This window comes from Pungitius pungitius, chromosome 6 (assembly GCF_949316345.1).
Source record: "Pungitius pungitius chromosome 6, fPunPun2.1, whole genome shotgun sequence".
In the NCBI taxonomy this organism is placed as follows: domain Eukaryota; kingdom Metazoa; phylum Chordata; class Actinopteri; order Perciformes; family Gasterosteidae; genus Pungitius; species Pungitius pungitius.
The window spans coordinates 12011724-12034400 of NC_084905.1; the positions used below are offsets into that span (position 1 = coordinate 12011724).

The 22677-nt window shown below is 44.3% G+C and overlaps 3 protein-coding genes across 8 annotated transcripts in view; 2 read left to right on the forward strand and 1 right to left on the reverse strand.

Moving 5' to 3' along the window:
• Positions 1–4191: 4191 nt before the first annotated feature.
• LOC119196328 (general transcription factor II-I repeat domain-containing protein 2-like) lies at positions 4192–6427 on the forward strand. Its single transcript, XM_037451902.2, has one exon. The coding sequence runs from the start codon at positions 4378–4380 to the stop codon at positions 6196–6198; it is 1821 nt and encodes a 606-aa protein (XP_037307799.2). The 5' UTR covers positions 4192–4377; the 3' UTR covers positions 6199–6427.
• A 1501-nt stretch (positions 6428–7928) lies between these two features.
• Positions 7929–16688, forward strand: blm (BLM RecQ like helicase). Of its 4 annotated transcripts, none has more exons than XM_037450881.2 (22): positions 7929–8274; positions 8623–8680; positions 8771–9365; positions 9483–9609; positions 10003–10082; positions 10210–10324; positions 10427–11079; positions 11553–11729; positions 11836–11954; positions 12057–12170; positions 12289–12387; positions 12479–12627; positions 12723–12829; positions 14009–14169; positions 14314–14509; positions 14631–14821; positions 14917–15061; positions 15189–15388; positions 15482–15677; positions 15770–15892; positions 15970–16156; positions 16249–16688. In XM_037450881.2, the coding sequence occupies exons 1-22, from the start codon at positions 8180–8182 to the stop codon at positions 16436–16438; spliced, it is 4077 nt and encodes a 1358-aa protein (XP_037306778.2). In that variant the 5' UTR covers positions 7929–8179; the 3' UTR covers positions 16439–16688. The 4 variants fall into 4 exon arrangements, with proteins under 4 accessions (XP_037306778.2, XP_037306779.2, XP_037306776.2 ...); XM_037450882.2 differs by having other exon boundaries at positions 8845–9365; XM_037450879.2 differs by having other exon boundaries at positions 8623–9365.
• A 95-nt stretch (positions 16689–16783) lies between these two features.
• Positions 16784–22677, reverse strand: part of LOC119195718 (FERM domain-containing protein 5) — a 54427-nt gene continuing 48533 nt past the window's right edge. For all 3 annotated transcript variants that reach the window (XM_037450884.2, XM_037450885.2, XM_037450883.2), the window contains one exon: positions 16784–21412. In XM_037450884.2, coding sequence (XP_037306781.1) covers positions 20829–21412 — 584 coding nt within the window. In that variant the 3' untranslated portion in view covers positions 16784–20828. The remainder of the gene's footprint in view (positions 21413–22677) is intronic.

Consider the following 22677-nt stretch of genomic DNA (forward strand, 5'->3'; position numbering starts at 1 on the left):
AGAACACAGCTACTGTGATCGATTTAGACATTATTAGGTAAACAAGTAAGAGATGATGGAACTACTAGAAGGCCCTGATCCTGCATCAAAATAAAGTATGGCAGTACCGAAGATAAGTAACTTATACAAAAAGATTAACAGAGGTAACACATTATACAACAATTTTGAGCATAAATTAGTTAAGTGCATTTTAGGTGTGTTAGAAATTAAATTACCTGATTTCAAATAAGAGCAAAGTTCCAGACTTATTTACTGAATTCTTAAATGACACGTTTACTGACTTTACACGCCTGACTTGTGGGCAGGCAGGCGTTCACCTCAACTTCCCATCTGCTTCCTTTCACTTCCACCACCTCTGTGGTTGTTGTCTGAAGCTTTAATAGTCTCATTGATCATGATGAAAACTTTGCTTTGGTTTTCTTTGCTGTCAGCCTTTCCTGCTTTTTTGTTTGTTGGAACTAGGTAAGCTGCCACAATCTCCTAATTTTGGTAGAACAGCCTCTCGTTACTTTTTCAGCAACATTGTTTGTGTTAACTTTCACTTCAGTAACCTGCATGACATTTGTCTGTGTCTTATCGTCTAATTTGTCGAATATCAGCCACAAATTTAACAACTTGAATTGTTTTTAGACAAGTTTCACTTCAAGTCATGGATGGCACAGGTATGTAACATTGTAGCGAGGGAATAATTAGTAATGAAGAATTACCTGCAGTGAAAAATCATTATTCATTATTACCCAACATCTCCTTTACTGTTACTAAATTTGAACCGTTTTGACATTGGACAACACCAAAAGATCAAAAGACCTAAACGTCATTTCTTGAGACTGAAATTTGATGACTTTTCCCAAAAGTGACCCACCTTTTGACATATTTTGAAATGTTGTACTTTTGTACTGGTGCATTAATACACATTGGGCATTTTCATCAATTTTGTTTGCTGAGTCTTTTCTTTTTACAAATATATTCCAGCTGTTTGCATGGTTCCCAAATATGATGGATGGCTCTAATAATACTTATGATTGAGAATGGTATCATTTTTGATCATATTAAAACAAATAGGAACGTTTTACTTTCAATACCTGCCTCCTTGACCCCATCCCATCCCATATCCTACAGTCGATCGCCCCCGATCTTCTTCCCTTCCTCACATGTCTCATTAACAATGCTCTGTTATCTGGCTGTTTCCCCAACACCTTGAAGGAAGCAAGAGTTAACCCACTCCTGAAGAAATCCACCCTCAACCCTTCGGAAGTAAACAACTACAGACCTGCATCCCTCCTTCCCTTCCTGTCCAAAACAATTGAACGAGCCATCTTCAACCAACTCTCCTCCTACCTCCATAGTAACAACCTCATAGACCCCCACCAGTCAGGCTTCAAGGCGTTGAAGGCATTCCACAGAGACTGCTCTCCTTGCTGTCGCGGAACAACTCCACGCTGCTAGAGGCGCCTCGCTCTCCTCCGTGCTCATCCTACTGGACCTTTCTGCAGCATTCGACACAGTAAACCACCAGATCCTTATCGCCGCCCTTCAGGAACTTGGTGTCACAGGATCCGCGCTGTCTCTTCTCTCATCCTACCTTGATGGTCGCACCTACCGGGTAACTTGGGGAGGATCAGTGTCGGAACCTTGTCCCCTTACAACTGGAGTTCCTCAGGGCTCCGTCCTGGGTCCCCTCCTCTTCTCAATTTACACCAACTCCCTTGGCTCCGTCATTCGCTCGCACGGTTTTTCCTATCACAGCTATGTCGACGACACCCAACTAATTCTCTCCTTCCCCGACTCGGACACTCTTCACTAGGTGATACAGGTGGCGGCACGGATCTCTGCATGTCTGACTGACATCTCCCAGTGGATGTCCGCTCATCACCTGAAGATCAACCCCGACAAGACGGAACTACTTTTCTTCCCTGGAAAAACCTCGCCCACCCAGGACCTGACCGTTCTTCTTCAGCTTCTTCTACTTCGGCGACTCCGTGTTAACGCCCACTTCTGAGTGGCGTGACACTTGACTCCCAACTCTACCTGTCACGGTTTGGGTCTGCTTGTCTTATTTTGTAGCTTTCTTGTGTCTCGTGTCTCTGGGTAACTTCACTTCCTGTCCTGTGATTGCCTGATTGCTTCCACCTGTGTCCAATCACCTGCACCTCCCTTGTGTATTTAAGCCCTGTGTGCCAGTTGTCCTTTGTCGCGTCATTGTCCATGTCAGTCCTCGTTGGAGCACGTCTTTGGTTTGTTTAAGAATAAAGAGCACTTTGTGTGGAAACCTCTGCGTTTGAGTCCTGCCTGCAACCTGCCCCAGCCCGACACCTTGACAGAATGACGCGACCACGTAAGGACTCAGCAGACTCCTGGTGCGACTTGGGCCCGGAATACCTGGATGTGAGAAGCCCGTTTTTCCAGCGGAAAACAGATTTCATCTCTGGTCCCAGGAGCTATCGGAAGGCGTGCCTTGAGCTAAGGGACATCCTCAATCCGAGGAGGAAGAGCCCGGGGAGGAGGAGGATACGAACCCCTCCAGCCTCGGCTCCTGACCCGGCCCAAAGATGCCCGTCCCAGCCCGTTCCGGCCCCCAGAGTCTCGCCTGCGCCCGTTCCGGCCCCCAGACGCCCGTCAGCGCCCGTTCCGGCCCCCAGACGCCCGTCAGCGCCCGTTCCGGCCCCCAGACGCCCGTCAGCGCCCGTTCCGGCCCCGAGACGCCCGTCAGCGCCCGTTCCGGCCCCGAGACGCCCGTCAGCGCCCGTTCCTGCCCCGAGAACCACGCCCCCGCCCGTTCCTGCCCCGAGAACCACGCCCCCGCCCGTTCCTGCCCCGAGAACCACGCCCCTGGTCCCGGCCCCGCGGCGCCTGACCATGACCCCTCCCTCCCACCCTCTTGGGACCGCCTGGAAGTCGGTCCTTGAAGGGGGGGTGGGGTCAGGGGTTGGCCCGGAGCCCCACGCCATGCAGCCGGAGCCGCACAGCTCGGCGCCCCCCGCAACGACGACGCCGGAGCCGCACAGCTCGGCGCCCCCCGCCACGACGACGCCGGAGCCGCACAGCTCGGCGCCCCCCGCCACGACGCCGGAGCCGCACAGCTCGGCGCCCCCCGCCACGACGACGCCGCAGCCGCACAGCTCGGCGCCCCCCGCCACGACGCCGGAGCCGCACAGCTCGGCGCCCCCCGCCACAACGACGCCGGAGCCGCACCGCCCGGCACCCCCCCGAGACCCTGACGCCCGGTCGCCGAGCCGGCACGCCCACCCAGACCCTGACGCCCGGTCGCCGACCCGGCACGCCCCCCGAGACCCTGACGCCCGGTCACCGACCCGGCACGCCCCCCCAGACCCTGACGCCCGGTCGCCGACCCGGCAGGCCCCCCGAGACCCTGAGGCCCGGTCGCCGACCCGGCAGGCCCCCCGAGACCCTGAGGCCCGGTCGCCGACCCGGCAGGCCCCCCGAGACCCTGAGGCCCGGTCGCCGACCCGGCAGGCCCCCCGAGACCCTGAGGCCCTGTCGCCGACCCGGCAGGCCCCCCGAGACCCTGAGGCCCGGTCGCCGACCCGGCAGACCCCCCGAGACCCTGAGGCCCGGCCGCCGTAGCGGTCGGCCCCCCGAGACCCTGAGGTCCGGCGGTCATCCCGGCCGGAGGGACCCGACCCCGTGCCGCCGACCCTTGGAGTCCCCTGGGCGGCCGGGGGTTGTCGGGTTCCCCGCCCTCCCTCCCTTGTCTGTTTTTCTGGGTTCCACCCTCCTTTAGGACCGTCTGGAATTCGGTCCTTGAGGGGGGGGTTCTGTCACGGTTTGGGTCTGCTTGTCTTATTTTGTAGCTTTCTTGTGTCTCGTGTCTCTGGGTAACTTCACTTCCTGTCCTGTGATTGCCTGATTGCTTCCACCTGTGTCCAATCACCTGCACCTCCCTTGTGTATTTAAGCCCTGTGTGCCAGTTGTCCTTTGTCACGTCATTGTCCATGTCAGTCCTCGTTGGAGCACGTCTTTGGTTTGTTTAAGAATAAAGAGCACTTTGTGTGGAAACCTCTGCGTTTGAGTCCTGCCTGCAACCTGCCCCAGCCCGATACCCTGACACTCCCTGACTGCCAACATCGCAGCGACGACACGATCCTGTAGATCACATATGTCAGAGTCAAGGCCCGCGGGCCACATCCGGCCCGCAAGAAGGTTTTTTACGGCCCCTGGGATGATCTTGATTTATTATTAGAACCGGCCCGCAGACCGCAGCAAGCCGGCAGCCCGCAGATCTTTTACACGCACCAATACTACATTTCCCACAATGCAACGGTGACGCACCGAGCAGTAGGCTGCTTCATTTCAATATTTATTGGCACAGCAGTCGTCAGCATCACAGTAAAATTAACTTTCAGATACCCATCAAAAATGGCAAAACGGAAGGTGGACACTGAGAACCGGGGGTTTCAAACAAGGTGGGAGTCGGAGTATATGTTCACGGAGGTAGCTGGAAAACCTGTGTGTCTTCTGTGTGGAGAAAGTGTGGCGGTACTGAAAGAGTATAATCTGAGACGACATTATGAAACGAAACACGCGGACAAAAACAAGAATATGGACATGGAACAAAGGCTACAAAAGGCAGAGGAATTAAAACGAGGCCTCAAATCTCGACAGGCTCTGTTCAAAAAAGCCAAATCACAAGGCCAGGCTGCGTTCAAGGCCAGTTTTATTTTGGCAGAAGAGATCGCTAAATCAGCCCGGCCATTTACGGAGGGGGATTTCATCAAAAACTGCATGATTAAAGTTTGTGACGAAGTTTGCCCAGAAAAAAGGCAACTCTTTTTAAATGTGAGTCTGAGCAGAAACACCATTGCCGAGAGAGTAGACCAGTTGTCCATCAATCTAAAAGAGCAGCTTGTGAAAAAGAGAAAAGATTTCATTGCATATTCCTTGGCTGTGGATGAGAGCACCGACATTTCTGACATTGCCCAGTTGTCAATTTTCATCCGCGGAGTGGACTCCAGCCTAAGCGTGACAGAGGAGTTTTTGGCTTTACGTCCTATGCATGGCACAACTACGGGGCATGATTTGTATGAAGAGGTGTCAAGATGTGTAAATGAGATGGAGCTGCCTTGGGAAAAACTCGTGGGTTTGACAACCGACGGAGCACCTGCGATGTGTGGACACAGGAGCGGACTGGTGGCGAAGATACGGGAAAAGATGCAAGAGGAAAACGCGACAGGTGAGCTGACAGCTTATCATTGTATCATACACCAGGAAGCGTTGTGCGGTAAAGCCTTGAAAATGGAGCATGTAATGAGCATCATCACGCGCACAGTTAACTTTATCAGAGCCAAAGGTTTGAATCACCGCCAGTTCAAGGCATTTCTGACGGAGTTAGAAACGGAGCATGGTGATTTGCCTTATCACACAGAGGTGCGATGGCTAAGCCAGGGAAAGGTGCTTCAAAGATGTTTCGAGCTTCGTGAGGAGATTTGTCTGTTCTTGGACAGCAAAGGGAAAGACACAACACAACTCCGAGACGAAATGTTTCTGTGTGAAATGGCTTTTCTGTGTGACATTACGAGTCATCTGAATGCAATGAACTTGCAGCTGCAGGGTCGGGATCGTGTCATCTCTGATATGTACAGTACAGTGAAGGCATTTAAAACCAAACTGACTCTGTGGGAGACGCAGATGCGGAAAGAAAATTTGAGCCACTTTCCCAGCTGCCAGACCATGAAAGAGAAGCTCTCTACCAGTGCGTTCCCGAGCGCACAGTTGGCTGATAAAATAGGTATGCTTGCCGCTGACTTTCGACGCCGATTTGCTGACTTTAAAGCACAAAAAAGTAGGTTGGAGCTGCTCGGTAACCCATTTGCTGTTGACGTGGAAAGCTCACCACCAAACCTCCAAATGGAGTTGATTGACCTCCAATGCAATGATGCACTGAGGGCAAAATATGCGGCAGTGGGTGCTGCGGAGTTCGCCCGTTTCCTCCCCGACACAATGCCCCAGCTGCGCATCCAGGCTGCTCAAACGTTGTCTATGTTTGGCAGCACATACCTGTGTGAACAACTGTTTTCTTTGATGAACCTGAACAAAACATCACACAGAAGTCGACTTACTGCTGAACACCTCCACTCAATTCTGAGGATTTCCTCAGCTCAGAGCCTTACCCCGAACATTGATGAACTTGTGAAAAAGATGGGACACCACCAAGTATCACCCTCAACCTCAAACAAGTGAACATTACTGTGCAATCACATATTTAGAGTTTTTACTCAGTTCAAGTTTAAAAGTTAAAGTTTAATATTTGTTTTCACTGCATGTTACTTCTCCTTAAACAAAGTGTTGTTTTTGATTAATAGATTTTTGCACTTTATTTTATTGTATTTCAATCCAATTATATTTTAAAAATATTTCAGTTGAGTGGATGATAGAAAATTGCTATTATTGTTTTTTTCTTTGAAGTAAATTTAGCCCACTTTTTTTAAAATAGAAAATATAGGCTACTGATGGTGCCTTGAATACCGGTTTCTTTCATTTAATGTTCATGTTATGGGGATTTTTATATAAAGGAAATTTGTCTTTTGAAAATTAAAGATTACTGACAGAGCCATAAGAAAATATTGCTTTATTTATCTGATCATATTGGAATATATTTGTTAGGTTTTCAGTAGGTTCAATTAGGTTCACTAGACTATATGCGTCATTTAAAAATTTTTCAATGAACATTCGAACAGTCCGGCCCTCGGCTTGTAGCTAAATTTTTTATTTGGCCCTCCGTCCATTTGACTTTGACACCCCTGCTGTAGATACACGCTCTACAACATCAGGAGAATACGAACCCTTCTCACTCAGAAGGCGGCACAGGTACTGATTCAGGCGCTTGTCATCTCCCGCCTTGACTACTGTAACTCTCTGCTGGCGGGTCTTCCAGGTACTGCCATACGACCACTGCAGCTCATCCAGAATGCAGCAGCTCGACTGGTCTTCAACATTCCAAAATACTCCCACACCACACCGCTTCTCCGTTCACTTCATTGGTTACCAGTAGCTGCCCGCATCCAGTTCAAAACATTGGTACTGACGTACCATGCTGTGAATGGATCGGGACCAGTCTACATCCGGGACATGGTGAAACCCTACATCCCAACCCGCACACTTCGATCTGCATCTGCCAAGCGGCTTGTTCCTCCCTCACTGAGAGAAAAGCACTCAACGAGATCGCAACTCTTTGCTGTCCTGGCTCCCAGATGGTGGAATGAGCTCTCCGATGACATCAGGACTGCAGAGAGCCTCTACATCTTCCGTCGAAAACTCAAGACACACCTTTTTAGACTCTACCTTGACTAAAACACTAGCAAACCGTAGCACTAACAAATGATAGCACTTAAATTGTAATGGCACTTTTCTATAACATGTTTTGTAACTGCTTATTTGATGAAAAATGTACTTTCTTGTTACTTGTTTTCTGAGTTTGTATCTATGTGGAAATGCACTTATTGTAAGTCGCTTTGGATAAAAGCGTCAGCTAAATGACATGTAATGTAATGTAATATAAACTTTACCACCATTATGAATTAGTATGTTATAGTAATATATTCACATTCATAATTAATAAATCATTATTTTTTCATAATTACTTCTCAGAGAAAGAGAGCAGTGGACATATCAACATTTAAATGTCATCCATTTGTGATTAGTAAGATTAACTGCAAACCTGGACCACCAGTAGTGGCAGACAATACCAGCTAAGACTTTGGTTCAAATGCCTCAGTTAAATGCGGAAGTCCAGCTACAGTAATTATTTTTGGTTGACTATTATTGCAAAACTGTTATTTTACATACCTCTGCCACAGTGACACGTAATTATCTCCGAGAAACCTGGATATTCACAGAAAGAGAGTTGACGTCTTGCATGTCGTAGGACTACATTTCCCAGAATCCTCTCCCCTGCTTGACCTCAACCAATAAGGAAGAGTTTTTGGAATAGGCGCAAAATCCGTTGTCAGTGTGTTTATGGCATGCTCATGTAGGGGGCAACGGTATTGTTATCAGTTGATGCGGTTTAATACACTTTAAAAGCTCAGTGGACTTTTATCTGATACCATGTCTCGTTTCGTTGGCATTTTATCTCACGAGCAATGCGGAAGAGACCCGTTTTAACTGAGCACACAGCTGTAACAAGCTAGCACAGGGCAGCACAGTCTCTTTTTCATCAACAATGTCTTGTCTTCCACAAAATAACTTGAAGGAGCAGCTGGCGAGGCACAGCAATGCAGCTCAGAGCAAGTTGTCTCTGGCTAAACCCAAACCGGGGTAAGTCCAGCTTTGTGCTGTCAGCTGTGCTAACTGGACACTAAAGACTCGCACCGGAGGCGCGTTAGCCTCGTGGGAGATAACTTAATGTGCTAAAAGCGTTGCTGTTTACAAGAGAGGTCATGCATCTTTACCTAGTATGTTCACGTCTCCATATGAACCGGTTCAACTCATCGATAAAACAGTTCGTTTGCCATACAGTGTGATAATGTAAACTGTTGGCTGGTCCGAATCGTTTTAAGTTTGAATTTGTAATGCTTGTGTCAACAGATACTAAAATGAGGAACCGCCCTTGATCTTAATTGTCAGATAATTGTTTTCATAACTTCGCATTTATTTATTTTTCAGGGCCTTTTCTTTCAAGAAGTCCTCATCGACTACACCCAGGGTGGAAGCCCCAACCAAGGTAATCAGCGCTAATGTTTTGGCGAACAGCAATGTCAATGTCTCTAAAAACAATTTGGTTACTCAATCTCGTTTGACATTTCCAAACAAGCTCGAGAGACCACAAAAATCCGAAAGCAGCAACTTCTTCTCTGTAAGTTCAAAAAGCAAGTCTGACTTCATCAGCCCAGCAGGTAACCGTGCTCCTGCAGGCCAGACTCCTGCAGCAGTGTCTTCTATTAAGGTGACCGCTCCAACTAAGTCCTACAACCAGTTTACAAGTGGCAATGGAAGCTATTCCAAAAGTCTGGATACATCTCTTGGATTCCCGATGGATGACTGGGATGATCTCGATGACTTTGAGATTCCTGTCAAAAATGACTCTGGGATGAGCACCAACCAAGTGTCATCGTTTAATGAAGAAGGAGCACAATTATCTCTTATGGAGCCTCAGTTGAGCAACTGTAACGGAAATAGCCTTTCCAAAAGTGAAAAATCTTGTATGGAAACGGCTACGCTGGAGCACCGAGTCTGCGACGCAACAGATTCACCAGGACAGTGTTTGAATAATGAACCAGCGGATTTTGAGTTTGAAGTTTCTCCACTAAAAACAACCAGAAAACGTCCTCCTGGTCATAGGAGGGCCGTCATGAGTGATAGTGAAGAGGACAACGATGTTGTGCTTGAGCCGTTCAAAGCGAAGACCGGTAAGAAGCTGTTTGTTACACAATTTGTGATTTAATTGCACATTGTTGGGCTGATAGTGGTCTCGTAAGCATTACATTTTAGTACAAACATACAAAAAGGCTGTTTTTGTATTTTAGATGACAAGACAAAATGGACTGACCCGAAGGTGATACAGCTCTATGACAACTCAGATCCTGAAGATTACATTCCTCCTTCTCCAATCCTGAATGAGATATCTCGTACTACTTCTGCAATGGAGACCAGGTCAGTTCTTTCAATTTGTTATTTTGAGTGCTCCACACGTTGAGCATGGCGCCCCCCCTTTTTAAATAGGCATTTAAAAAAATAAAAAGCTGCGGGGATGTCCTCATTTTACCATTCCACACATTCTTCCTTCCAGTTTTTTTTTTTAATATATATTTGAAGAGACCTTATTAGTTTGTTGATCTGCAGAAGAGCAAATAAACTACAGTGATTATAGTTGGCTAATTTGTCAGCCACGGACTCGCAACATCTGTATTACTGGAATTATCATGCATATGCGTTTTTGACCTGCATATTACTTCGTTTTGACCTAAAAGAGAATTTAAAATACGAAAGCGGAACATAATTTGTTACTTTTATTTCAAACCGATCAAAATCCGTCAATGCCGAAAGCAGAGACAGTTCTTTGCAATCAAAAGGATCCATCACCACATTAAACGCCTCGTCTGATCACCTCTCAAAAGACAAAACAAGTGAGTGTTGAGCCCTTTTCTGACTTTTCCACATTATGTACTCATTTTCATTTTGCAAAGCAAAAGTCTGTTTGTTTTTTTGTCCTTGTTCATTTTTCTTGTTTTTTTTTTCTTGTGATTACGTCAGACGAGCAACTCTCAAGTATTATGCAGTGCATTTGTTCTCTGGTCGATTCCATCCCTGAACATGAAGTGATAGGTCTGTCCTGTGGAAGTGAGCTTTTGCTGAAGAGGGCCCAAAGGTCTGTATAAGAGTGGAACATTCGTTTTGTTACTTGTCATTAAACACAATTACATTTTTAATTCTAAATTTATACATCGGCATAATTGTCTTTCTCCCCCAGGAAAAGAATTCTCGCAACCGGGGGTTGCAATTTATTGAGTATGCAGCAGCCAGACAGCACTGTGATTTCTGAATCCAGCCTTAAAGGAAGATCTTCGTTTAGCTGTGATACGTCTAGTGTTATATCATCTAGCGGCTCCAGGCCTTTGGACTCAAAGAAGCCTCTTCAGATCAGGAGATCTTCAGTCATCTCTGTGGACTATGATTCTGATCACACAGACAGTACCACCAACACAAAGCCCTCGCATAGTAGGAGCAGCGGCGCAGATCATGTGACAAACCAGAATATCTGTGACTCTCCATCAACCCACAGCCTTACGGGTCTGTCTTTTAATTTGTCTAAGAAATCGAGCACATACGCGGATTGTTCAGATCTCTTCTCACCAAAGAAGCCGGAGACTGTCGTTCAGAACAAATCTAATGATCCAACAGCCAGCACTGCAGCAGAAGACATTGAACTAGATGACTTTTACACAGACTACTTTGACATAGATGACTTCAATGACTCCGATGTGCCCGATTACTTTGACGAACCCCCAAACTCTAGCGCTGTGGCTTCGACAGTGAAAGAACTGCAATCACGCGAGTCTCCGTGGGGGAACAAACCAACAACTCCTGCACCTGCACCCAAGCCTGCAAAGATCTGCTCACCTGGTATGTGAGTATGGCCGAGGAAAAAAACAACCTTGGCATGTACTTAGCAAACGTCCTTGAAGATTCTCAGAACATGCATTTGCAGTCTTTTCTTATTTGTTTTTAGCCGGCAGTGAAATTAGAACTTTTTTTGTACATGTGATAAGTAGATACTTAAACTTTAAACTTTTTTCACTAACCTGGTCAGTCTTATAGTTTTAATTTCCTACCAAAACTCCAAGATGTTAACATTAGTTACAAAGATATAATTTAGAGCTGATGCAGATAGTTGATTACTTGATAAGCAGCTTTGACAGAAAAATAACAAGAAAACTGAATATTTCAACATGGACTTGAAATTGTTATGGAAGTTTTTTACAATTCTTTTTATACAACAATTATGACTAAAAATAAGGAGTCTTTGTTTTGCAAAGTTCCAGATTAAGGTCCTGTGCTGCATTTTCCTGACCCAGTTTGAATGTCTTCCAACATAGAACCCACCTTCAGAAACCCAGCCCACGATCGCTTCAGAGGGTTCAATTTCCCCCACTCACAGGAGATGATGAAGATTTTCCACAAGCGTTTTGGTCTTCATCAATTCAGGTTCAATCAACTTGAAGCAATCAATGCAACGATTCTTGCAGAAGATACCTTTGTTTTGATGCCCACAGGTTGGTACTGATGGAAAAAATATTGTTCCAAGCGATGTCACAATAGATCTGGGATGCCAACAGCAGTAAAAATGTCCCCATTTCTCTTAACCTGATGTGTTTTTAGGTGGGGGTAAAAGCCTGTGCTACCAGCTGCCGGCCTGTGTGTCACCTGGCGTCACTGTGGTCATCTCCCCACTCAAATCTCTCATTGTGGACCAGGTCCAGAAACTCACTACACTGGATGTAAGTGTGGTTTTGATCTGTGGGATCAGTATGAAATATGGTACAGTAAGCACGTGTGGTACCCCGAGGCTGTATCAGTTTTTTTTTAATGTTTGATTTCAGATACCAGCGACAAGCCTCTCTGGAAGTAAAAGTGACAGCGAAGCAGGGAGGATTTATATGCAGCTCTCTCGGAAAGACCCTATCATTAAACTTCTCTACGTCACACCGGAAAAGGTGAGATGGGATTGATTTACACTCCAGATGTTTTTAAACAGCGGGTGTTCTGTTGTTTGATACAAATAAAGGGAGTAGCAACTATTTTCTCTCATAAACTGAATCGTCTCTTCTCAAGGTGAGTGCAAGTCAGAAGCTGATCTCCGCCATGCAGAACCTGTACGAGCGTGGCCTTTTGGTCCGCTTTGTCATAGATGAAGCCCATTGCGTCAGTCAGGTGTGTTCATCTGCTTTTTCCCCCACAAAATGCAGTGTGCTTTTTTTCTCCAAGAGCCACTCTTGATCGTCCTGCCTTCGTAATCTTTTAGTGGGGTCACGATTTTCGTCCAGACTACAAGAGGTTACATGAACTGCGCCAGAAGTTCCCGGGCGTGCCCATGATTGCCCTGACAGCCACCGCCACCCCGCGGGTTCAGAAGGACATCCTGAACCAGCTCAGCATGACCCGGCCACAGGTGTACGTGTTCAGGCTCTGTCTTAGATTTGAAGAGTTTCATTTCACTCATTTCTTTAACATTCAAAAAACCAACATCCCATCTTATGTCTTTTCAGGTTCACCATGAGTTTCAACAGAACAAACCTGAAGTACGCTGTCCTGCCCAAGAAACCCAAAAAGGTTGCAGATGACTGCATCGACTGGATTAAGAAGCACTACCCACGTAAATAATTCAGAAGTACCTTTTCTCATCCAGGTTATTTTCGGAACTCTTCCACAACTGTTTTGTTCAAAAGCCAATTTGTAAGAGTGAACAAATTCTGCGGTCCGTCTTGTTTTTTAAACTGTTGGGTTCTGAAGGCCGAAGGGGAGACCAGCTTCCCTTTGTTCTCGTCCAGGCAGGGTACGGTGAATCAAAAGTCAACTAACTCGGGTTTTAAGAATCAAAAAGTATTTAATAACTAAACAAAGAATAAGGCCTACAATTACAAAGTGAAGAACAATGTGAATAGTGATATATTTCGCGAAATAGAGACTTCCCCGGCCAAGTCAAAAGTGACTCCTCAGGCTGCAGGAAAAATCTGCCTGTTCTTCTCCCGGTTCGATGATTTGAAGCTCCCAGGGGGGGTGGTCTTCTGGGTGTATTCGAATGTCATTGGCTCCTTCAATGTATCTCCTCCTGGTCCAGCCTTTTCACACCTAGGGGTGAATCTGCTGCAGCAACCTGAAACCCTCTCTGTCTCTTCTGGCCCTTTCATTCCCCTGCATTCTCTTGTAAACATCTGGCTTTATGCCTCAAAGAGTGAAAATAACATCATATACATAGTTTGTCTTCATCTTATAACTAGTACACTTCAATTACAACACAACATATAAGATCACAGTACTTAATGGTTTATCACAGTTCTTAATGGTTTATCACAGTTTATCTGGTGCAACACATTGCCTCATGCGGCTGTCTTGCATCCACTTGCTTAACTATTACCTGACAGGAACAAAAACTCCTACCAAAAACCCTCTCTGGGGAAAGGTAGGAGAAATCCATCAGGACAGAAATTTAGCTTCTGTCCCCAGGTTTTAACATTACATCATGACAGGATGTTAATGTGTACAGTATTTATATGATTTATATGACTTTAAATTGTTATTGTCTATAATCCATTCACTTCATTTAACATACAAATGTAATATATACTATCTAACATCACACCAACTACTATTCTATACTAAACATTGTTACACGTAACATACTTCTCACCGCTAGGGGTGCACTTCTACTCAAATTCCTAACAAAACCTCATACAATTCCTGTAATCAATGAAAGAATGACCATGATATGATTTCTCCCTGGGGGGAATATTTTCAGTGATTACAAGCCCTCCCTGACTTTCTTCTGTCTCAGGTGACTCCGGCATCATTTACTGCTTGTCCCGTAATGACTGTGATGCCATGGCTGAAAGTCTGCAGAGAGCTCACATATCAGCTCTGTCGTATCACGCGGGCCTAAGTGACGGCGACAGAGAATACGTGCAGAGCAAATGGATCAACCAAGACGGCTGCCAGGTAAAGTCGCCACTGACTGATCTGGTGTAGGAATTACTAAAGGGCGGTACTGCATGCAGGGCAGCAAACTAACACTTTGCAAGCCAGCATACTGTTTTAAAGTTTACATTGCCTTGACTACACTGCTTTTTTTTTGTCTGTCAGGTCATCTGTGCCACCATAGCGTTCGGCATGGGCATTGACAAGCCCGACGTGCGTTATGTGATCCACGCCAGTCTGCCTAAGTCGGTAGAGGGATACTACCAGGAGTCTGGGAGAGCTGGCAGAGATGGAGAGATCTCTCACTGCATTCTCTTCTACTCCTACACCGACGTCCATCGCATCAAGAGGATCATCAGCAGTATGTATATAGAGATATAGTCCGTTTGTCTGTGATTTTAGTTTCATCCATCAATCTCAAGCCAAATGACAACCTATTCAGTATATTATTCAATGTATACACCGATGTCTGTTTTTCACAGTGGACAAAGAAGGTGACCGACACACCAAGGCGACTCATTTCAACAATCTGCACAGCATGGTACACTTTTGTGAGAACGTGATGGAGTGCAGAAGACTTCAGCTGCTTGCATACTTTGGGGAGCTGAAGTTTAACAAAATGTTCTGCAAGGAACACGCAGACGTCAGCTGTGACAACTGTGCCAAACCCAACGTAGGATTCGTTCCTTAATTTCATCATTACAAATACAAAACCTACTTGGTTTCGTCTCTAAGTGAGCAACAACGTTTGAATATTTCTCTGTGCAGCAATACAAGATGAGAAATGTCACTGAAGATGTGAAGAAGATTGTAAAGTTTGTTCAGGAGAACTGCGAGAAAGTTGGATCAAGGTTTGGCAGAACTGCTCAGCAAAACCGACTGACACTGAATATGTTGGTGGATATCTTTGTAGGTAAAGGAAATTCTTGCGATTTGGTTTGAGATGTCATTTTGCAATCATACACCTGGCATGATGTTCTGATATGTTCATATTCCATGTGATCTGTAAATGCTCCGCTGAAATTGTTTCTTTCCATCAGGATCCAAGAGTGCCAAGGTACAGACAGGAATGTTTGGGATGGGAGGAGCCTTCTCGAGGCACAATGCTGACCGTCTCTTCAAAAAACTTGTCCTGGACAACATCCTGGAGGAAGATCTTTATATCACCATCAACGGCCAAGCCGTGTCGTATATGTCTGCTGGACCCAAAGCCATGAATGTACTGTCTGGACACATGCAGGTCACCTGACGTATATTGACTGTTGGGTGTCATGAATAGCTAGATGTGTAACATTGGAAGTATAAAGACTTACCAGCACTGGTGTCATTGCAGGTGGAGTTCTATGAGACCGAGAGTGCCTCATCCATCAGGAAACATAAAGCTGCAGTGAGCACAAACGTCTCCCAGAGAGAGCAGAAGGTTCAGGATTGTCTGAAGGAGCTGACGGATCTTTGCAAGCAGCTGGGGAAAGCGTTTGGCATTCACTATTACAACATCTTCTCTACTGCTGCCTTAAAAAAGATAGCTGGTAATTTCTGAGACTGTTGACTGTTTCTTTTTTGAAAATGGCTCACCTGATACAGGCATGTTGTAAATTCTTCTCTTTCTGCACATGAACAGAGAAGCTTTCTCCTGATCCTGAGGTCCTCCTTCAGATTGATAGTGTCACTGAAGACAAACTGGAAAAGTATGGAGCTGAGGTCATTCAGGTTCTAGCGAAATACTCAGAGTGGCAGCTGCCTGGTAAGGGAACAAAACAAAAGCATATTTCCTTCAATTTCACACATTGTGATAATGAACCTACATTGTCTCTGTTTCAGAGGAACCGACTGAAACCACGGGAGACGGGTGGATAGACACGGCACAAGGCCGCTCGTACGGAGATGAAGATGACGACGCAGAGTCCTCCACGTACTTCCGTGGTCAGTCTGCACAGGGACAGAAGAGAAAGAAAGCTCCATTCTTCAAATATTCCAAGAAGAGAAAAGCTTCTGGCAACTCAAAAGGGTCTGTAATGTGTTGTGTGGTCTCACACATTCTCATTAAGCTCAAATTCACCTAATTTCCCTCACCCCTCCCCTCTTACTGTGGTGTTGTAGTCGTGGCTACAGCAGCAATAAGTCGTGGTTGTCGTCCGGCTCCAGAGGCGGGTCCAGTGCTGCGGGTCGGGGGTCCAGGAGCTCGACGGGAGACTCTTCAGTCAGCAGGAAACCGGGCTTCCTAAACGTCCCGGCCCCTCAAACCAACCAGCGACCCTTTTTAAAGCCGGCCTTTTCACACTTGGGATAGAACCTTCTTGCGATCTGACTTCTAGGACAGCAAACTGCTTTGTCACTACATATTTTCAATAGTTGTTCTTAGTAATGATTAAACAGTATTTCCCAGTTATATCTCAACTGTTTATTGAAACTTTTAAGATTGTATGTATAAGTTATGTACAGTTATTAACCCAAGTCAGGCCTGTTTAATATTGCAAATTGTTCCATTTCACTGTCTATTTTGTTTATATTAAAGACTAAACTAATTAAAAAAGGATTTTTATTAATTTTGAATAACTACATTTTTGTGTGTCTGAGAAAAGCAAGCGGTGTGGTAAATGTCTATTGTACCAGAAAGCCACAGGGAGACACAATGTGTTTTTTAATCACTGTTTATTTAAAGTTTTAAATCTTTTGAATGGCACCCATTACAAGGGACTATTGGAAACAATATTTCATACTGACTTGTACAGAAGGTCTACAGTACAAACATGGGACTGAACAAGAACGGGATTTGGCACAAGGATTCATATATATATATATATTATATATATATATAAAAACTTGTGTGTAGTGTATATATAACGCAATTTAACAGCAACGACCAGACATGGATATGCGCACACACACTTATTGACAAGCATGTGTAACAGTTTAAGGGGTCCGCCAACCGGGAGCTGACAGCAAGGAGCAGATCATAATCTCTTCGGTTATGACTGGTATATGGTTTAAGTTTATGATACATCCTCCTAATAAATGGGACAGGGTTTTTGGCAGGATTTAAATTAAGGGAGCTAATCTTGCATAAATCACTTGATTAGGATTATTAAAACGTACTTCATTGTATCGCATGGAGTTTAAAAAAAAATAACATGAAAACGCCACAAAAAATGACATCAGAAATGACTTCTAATATGCCTTCTTTTAAATATTTTTAAGTTAAATAATTTTCATAAATTTGGTAGTTAAATATTACCATGTGGGTGTTTTCTGTTATTGCCTGTACCCCCCCCCCCCCCCCATCCCACATATATTTCGAATCGATGCTTCAACCTCCAATGAACTACATTGTATATGCATTCCTTTACATGCCTTTCAGAGACAACCCGGCTGTTTCTGATGTGTAAACCATGGATGACAATCACAGGCGTTCATCAAAAGTCACACATCTGGCTATGACTGCAGTAATGCAATGTAATGTAATGGTTTTCCCTCTCAGGCTGCGATATTTAAAGACGGAGTAGAATAGCACAAGTGTTAAGGATGTCGAATCTTTTGTTCTCCCTTCTTTCATCTTTGTCACTTTGGGTGAATAACAGTTAGGATCCAGGCACAAGGAACAATCTGTCACTTAACAATGAAACAGCAAAGAAAACAGCAGAACAAACATCCACACGAGAGGTCTCTGAGGAAAAACAGATTTTTATCAAATGTTAACGAATGCAACAGTGACTAATTGTCTCAGTTGGCACGTCATTGTTAGACAGGAAATAACAACAATTTTGTAAGTGGTTTTCTAGAAACAAAAAGAACATATTTCACATACTGTTGTTTTTCATACATAAGTTTGTAAATCACATCTTTTTGCTCCTACAACAGATTATTGCTCATTGAATAACGCTGCCTTTTTCTTTTTTAAATTGTTGCATGTTCAGAGAGACCACTGGAGCTACATAATGCTGATAGATGTACGATAATCACCTTTGAAAGATGTCCTGTGGACCCGCCTGGCTAGACAGGTCATGTTGACCTTCATGTAAGTAAATCAGTATTAAATATGAAGTATGAAAATACACACCAAGAAGTAATCCTTCCCTCCCTGCTCCACCCCGTTAGGAAAAATGTGCTTCATCTTTGCATTGCTATTTATTTGATGTCTCCAAGTTACAAATTATTACTCGACATAAACCAGCTCCTACAGTTTGTGACAGGATTTTTGCCATCATAGCTCCAATGATGTGATATTTCCTCTAGCATCATCCTGGGAAATATTAGTACTGCTCCCTCCACCATGGATGACTGAAGGATAGTGAGCTATAGGAGTGGATCCAGCCACAACGCCAAAGTCACGACTGACATTTAGCCAAGCAGTGACACGCTCGGATCACAGAGGAGCAAACAAAGAAAGTAGCACCATCCGGCCTTCAGTGCTGCGGCAAAAAACCTCGAACAAAGTCCTTTGATGTCACTCAAGGCTTCTATATTTCCTTCTTTTGCTTCCTCCTAGTCCTTAATGCCTTTTGGCAAAATATTGTTTACGTTTTTTTTTTTTAAGTCTTTCGGCGTAATACCTCACAACTAGCGCCTTCAATCTTGTCTCAACTTCCTACATGCAGACACAGTAACCCCTGCACGTGGTGCAGGAGGTAGCCATGCTGTAGAAAAAACTGATTTTACCAGGAATCCAGCAGCTGTGGTAGTTATTGCTTCCTGGTGCTGTGAGGCTGAAGAGTCTAGTGCCTGATCAGAAAATCCAAGGGCAGATAACAATAACGGTATCTCCTTTCATGTTGGCTGATAGTCAAACAGTAACTGTTGTACATCCTTTAGAAAAAAAAAATCATTCTTAATTTTCTCAATCAAAGGTTTGGTTGATTAATTGTCAGAAAATTGTGAAAAGTTACCATTATAATCCTACAAAACCATCGGTGATATGTTACAATTTTTTTTTTTACATCCGACTAACGTTCCAAATCCCAAATATATTCAATTTCCAATGATGAACAACAGAAATATGAAACCAGAAAGTTTACCAGAAAATCTTTCCTTGAAATATGGCAATTGTTTGACAATCACAATTATCTGACAATTATGTATATTAGTTGTTCAAGTAATCATTTCAGTTGTAGTTTTGTTTCCTACTTTTTAAAATGAATTCCAAGTGTGAAGATAGGTCACAACTCACAACATGCATCACTCAGGCTCGACCTCACCTCTCCAAACTTTGGAAATAAGAGATGGTAAATGTTAATGTATGGTTAAAATGTGCTTTGGGACTATTTGGTATTTTTGATGGTATAATGACATCACCAGATTTCATGCTGTACAAATACATGTTCATTAATATGATCATTAAAATTGCACGCACACCAGAGGCTGATTCACTGCTGCTGATGTAATGAGATGTGATCAGTGTTCAGTGGATCTGGATAAAACCCCTTTTTTTCGTCCCCACTTTCACATTTCCATAAATGCTTCTGTCCTGACTTGAAACACAACTCTAAAAAAGGTATAATTTAATCTTCAATAACAAAATAACATTTCATTCTGTTAAAATATTCATGAAAAACCGTTATATATTAGGAAACAAACTAATTTGTACAAAAAGTACATCAGTATTCTTAATCTTTCTTCTAATAATAATATAGGGTGTTACATATACCTAAGAGCAAGGTTGATATGAAACCAAATTATTCATAAACTCTTCGTACAAAGAAATAATTGAAATTCATCGAATTTCAGCTTGCTGAAAAATGCAATGAAATTTATAGGATGAACAGAACTGGACAGATGAGCAAATTCAAAGGTACTTAATCATTTAAACCATATGAGCATTGGACATCAATCGAAACTATCATTATTGGGACTAGCAACTTTTTGTTGATATTTCTGTAACCGCATCTGATACGATTGAGTTGTGTCATACTAACAGTACTGGTTTATTTGACTGTATCCCTACTTTGTTTTTGTAAAACAACATTGTTCTTTATGAGTTACCAGTGTATACCTAAGCTAATTGTGTCTGTAAACAATGCACAAAATCCAGTCTTCAACATCTTCTCAAAAAAAGCGATTCTGTAATCACCTGCTCTCTGTTTAATGAACCTTCACCATTATTCCCTTTAAACTGCTCTGTTTAGTTATTATGCTGTGACTAGTTAACTTTCTGATGAGGATGAACCAATATCAAAAGATATTAAAATACTTTGCTACAAATACACTTGCCAGCTAGCAGCCTATTATCTGCAACACAACTCACTTCCATCTTCATTTAAATGGCAAATCAACTTCCTTAAATTACCTTCTTCTCTTCTTATTTCATTATGCAATTACATGTTTAAAAGCAATAAATAATAATGAAGCCAACTTTCAACCATTGCAATGAAATCTTCTGTTCTTTAGAAATCAACAGTTTAAACACCTTCAGTTCTTTGATTTCGGTTTGATGTTTTTTTCTTTGTGTTATTTGAAAAAATAAAATACCTGAAATGAGTTGAAATTAAAAAAAATGTAAAGATGTCCCTCTTGCTTTGTAGAAAACAAAAACGGGACGAGGAGATGGTTCCTGGGGCTCCAGGAGTGGTCTAAGCTGAATGTCTGCGGGAGGACGACGAGAGAAGCCCCCCTCCATCACTCCGGAGTCCTGACCGCCGTCGCAGACCCCCGAACGGAGGGGACAAACGCTACGACCTCTACGACCCTTAATCCTCCTTGTTAATGAGCAACCCGCCCACCCAGCGCAACTTGCAGGCAAACCACCGCCTGAGGGGACAAAAGTATTCGTAATGGAACTGCTCAAATTCGGGGGTCTGGCGGATATCACGTAAAAATGCGATGTCAAGGTCGGACTCTGTGAGGATGATGAGCAGGAGGAGCAGGACAAAGAGGAGTCCGATGGTCACGAGCAGCAAACGCAGGACGCTTAAGACAAATTTATTCACCTGTTCCACCTCGCTGAGGGCGGAGTCACCCTCTTGTGCGGATCTACCGCCCGCACCAAAATCACCCACTTCCCTGCGCAACGGGGTGCCTGCCTCCGACTCCTTCTCCTCCTCGATGCTGCGGGGCACCCCGTTGCTCTGGCGCGACCCGGCCAGCTCCACGCTGTGCTCGCCCACCGGGGTGGGCAGGACGCTGTCGGACGGGCTGTAGGCCTCGTCCGAGATCACCGCAGTCCTCTCACCGGCGTCCGCGGCCTGGCTGCGGGAGCGAGGGATGAAGCATTCCCCGTGGGACACAGAGCGCACCGGCGTCGAGTGAGCGCTGTCACGCAACGACTCCAGGCCTTTGTGTGGTGGTTCAGGGAGGACGAGGACGAGGAGAGACAAACGGGAAGGAGAGAATATTACAGCCAGGCATTTGACATCATGAGAAACGCTTACTGAACAATATAGGAGGGAATCTGCACTTCAAGTGCCGGGAGCTCTGTTCCGCAGTTTGTCCAGCAGAGGTCCGTAACTGAGCATACACAGTCTTGAGAGCAGTCATGAGCTTATGTGATGCCTAATAATCACCTCTAATGGAAGAAATCTACATGTTTTACTTGTCCCGGAAGTATAGATCTCATTCAAAAAGCACATATTGTACATACTTGCTAAGATAAACTATACTTGCTGCTTCCTGATGAAGTTGCACTTTCAGAGCAGTAATCTCCAGAGTCGAGAGGTTAGAGCACTGATTCCAGTTTAAATATTAATATTCTCAATACCTGCATTCAAAACATTGTTGGACAGGATGCTCGACAGTCTACACATAGCGCCATGGCTTTAAACACATAAACAAACCAGAAAGCTCATTCTTAATTTGGGATGATAAGGATAGGTTTTGTCACGGTTTGGGTCTGCTTCTTGTCTTATTTTGTAGTCTTCATGTCTCTTGTGTTCCTGGGTAACTTCACTTCCTGCCTTGTCCTGTCTTCCCCTGTGATTGTCTGCCGTGCCTGATCGTTTCCACCTGTGTCCAATCACCTGCACCTCCCTTGTGAGTCTCTTGTCTGGATACTCCGCGACTGAGTCCTCCCTCCTTGCCCTCGCACCCCGAGACTTGACAGGTTTTACATTTCTTCTGTCACAACACTAGCATGCTTCATCCATAATGGCTGAGAGGTCGTCCCTTTCCAATGCAATTCAAATTTAAGAGATGAGGGAGAACATCCTTAGGACTGGTTCAGTGTAAAATACATTGCAAACATTCAGGAATTCATACGATTATCCATATATAGACTTATATGGATTATATCTATAGGAGGCTTGCACATAGAGAAGGTTTCAATTTAAGAAGACTTGAAAGAATGCCTTAATGCTTCGAGAAACCTACAACCAGCCTGATTGCATTTGCTGTGAAGTTATCTATCCAGATTCAACAAATAATTAAAGGGAGGCAAAATATATTCAAACTACAACTAGGAGTGAGCAATCTAGATATCAGTATTTGTAATTGATATTATGAAAAAGGAAAATATGTTGTCAAAGCACTCCACAAGATGGATGGAGAAATCATTCAAGAATTAAATAATGCCATAAAATAATAATGCACATTCACTTATAGCAT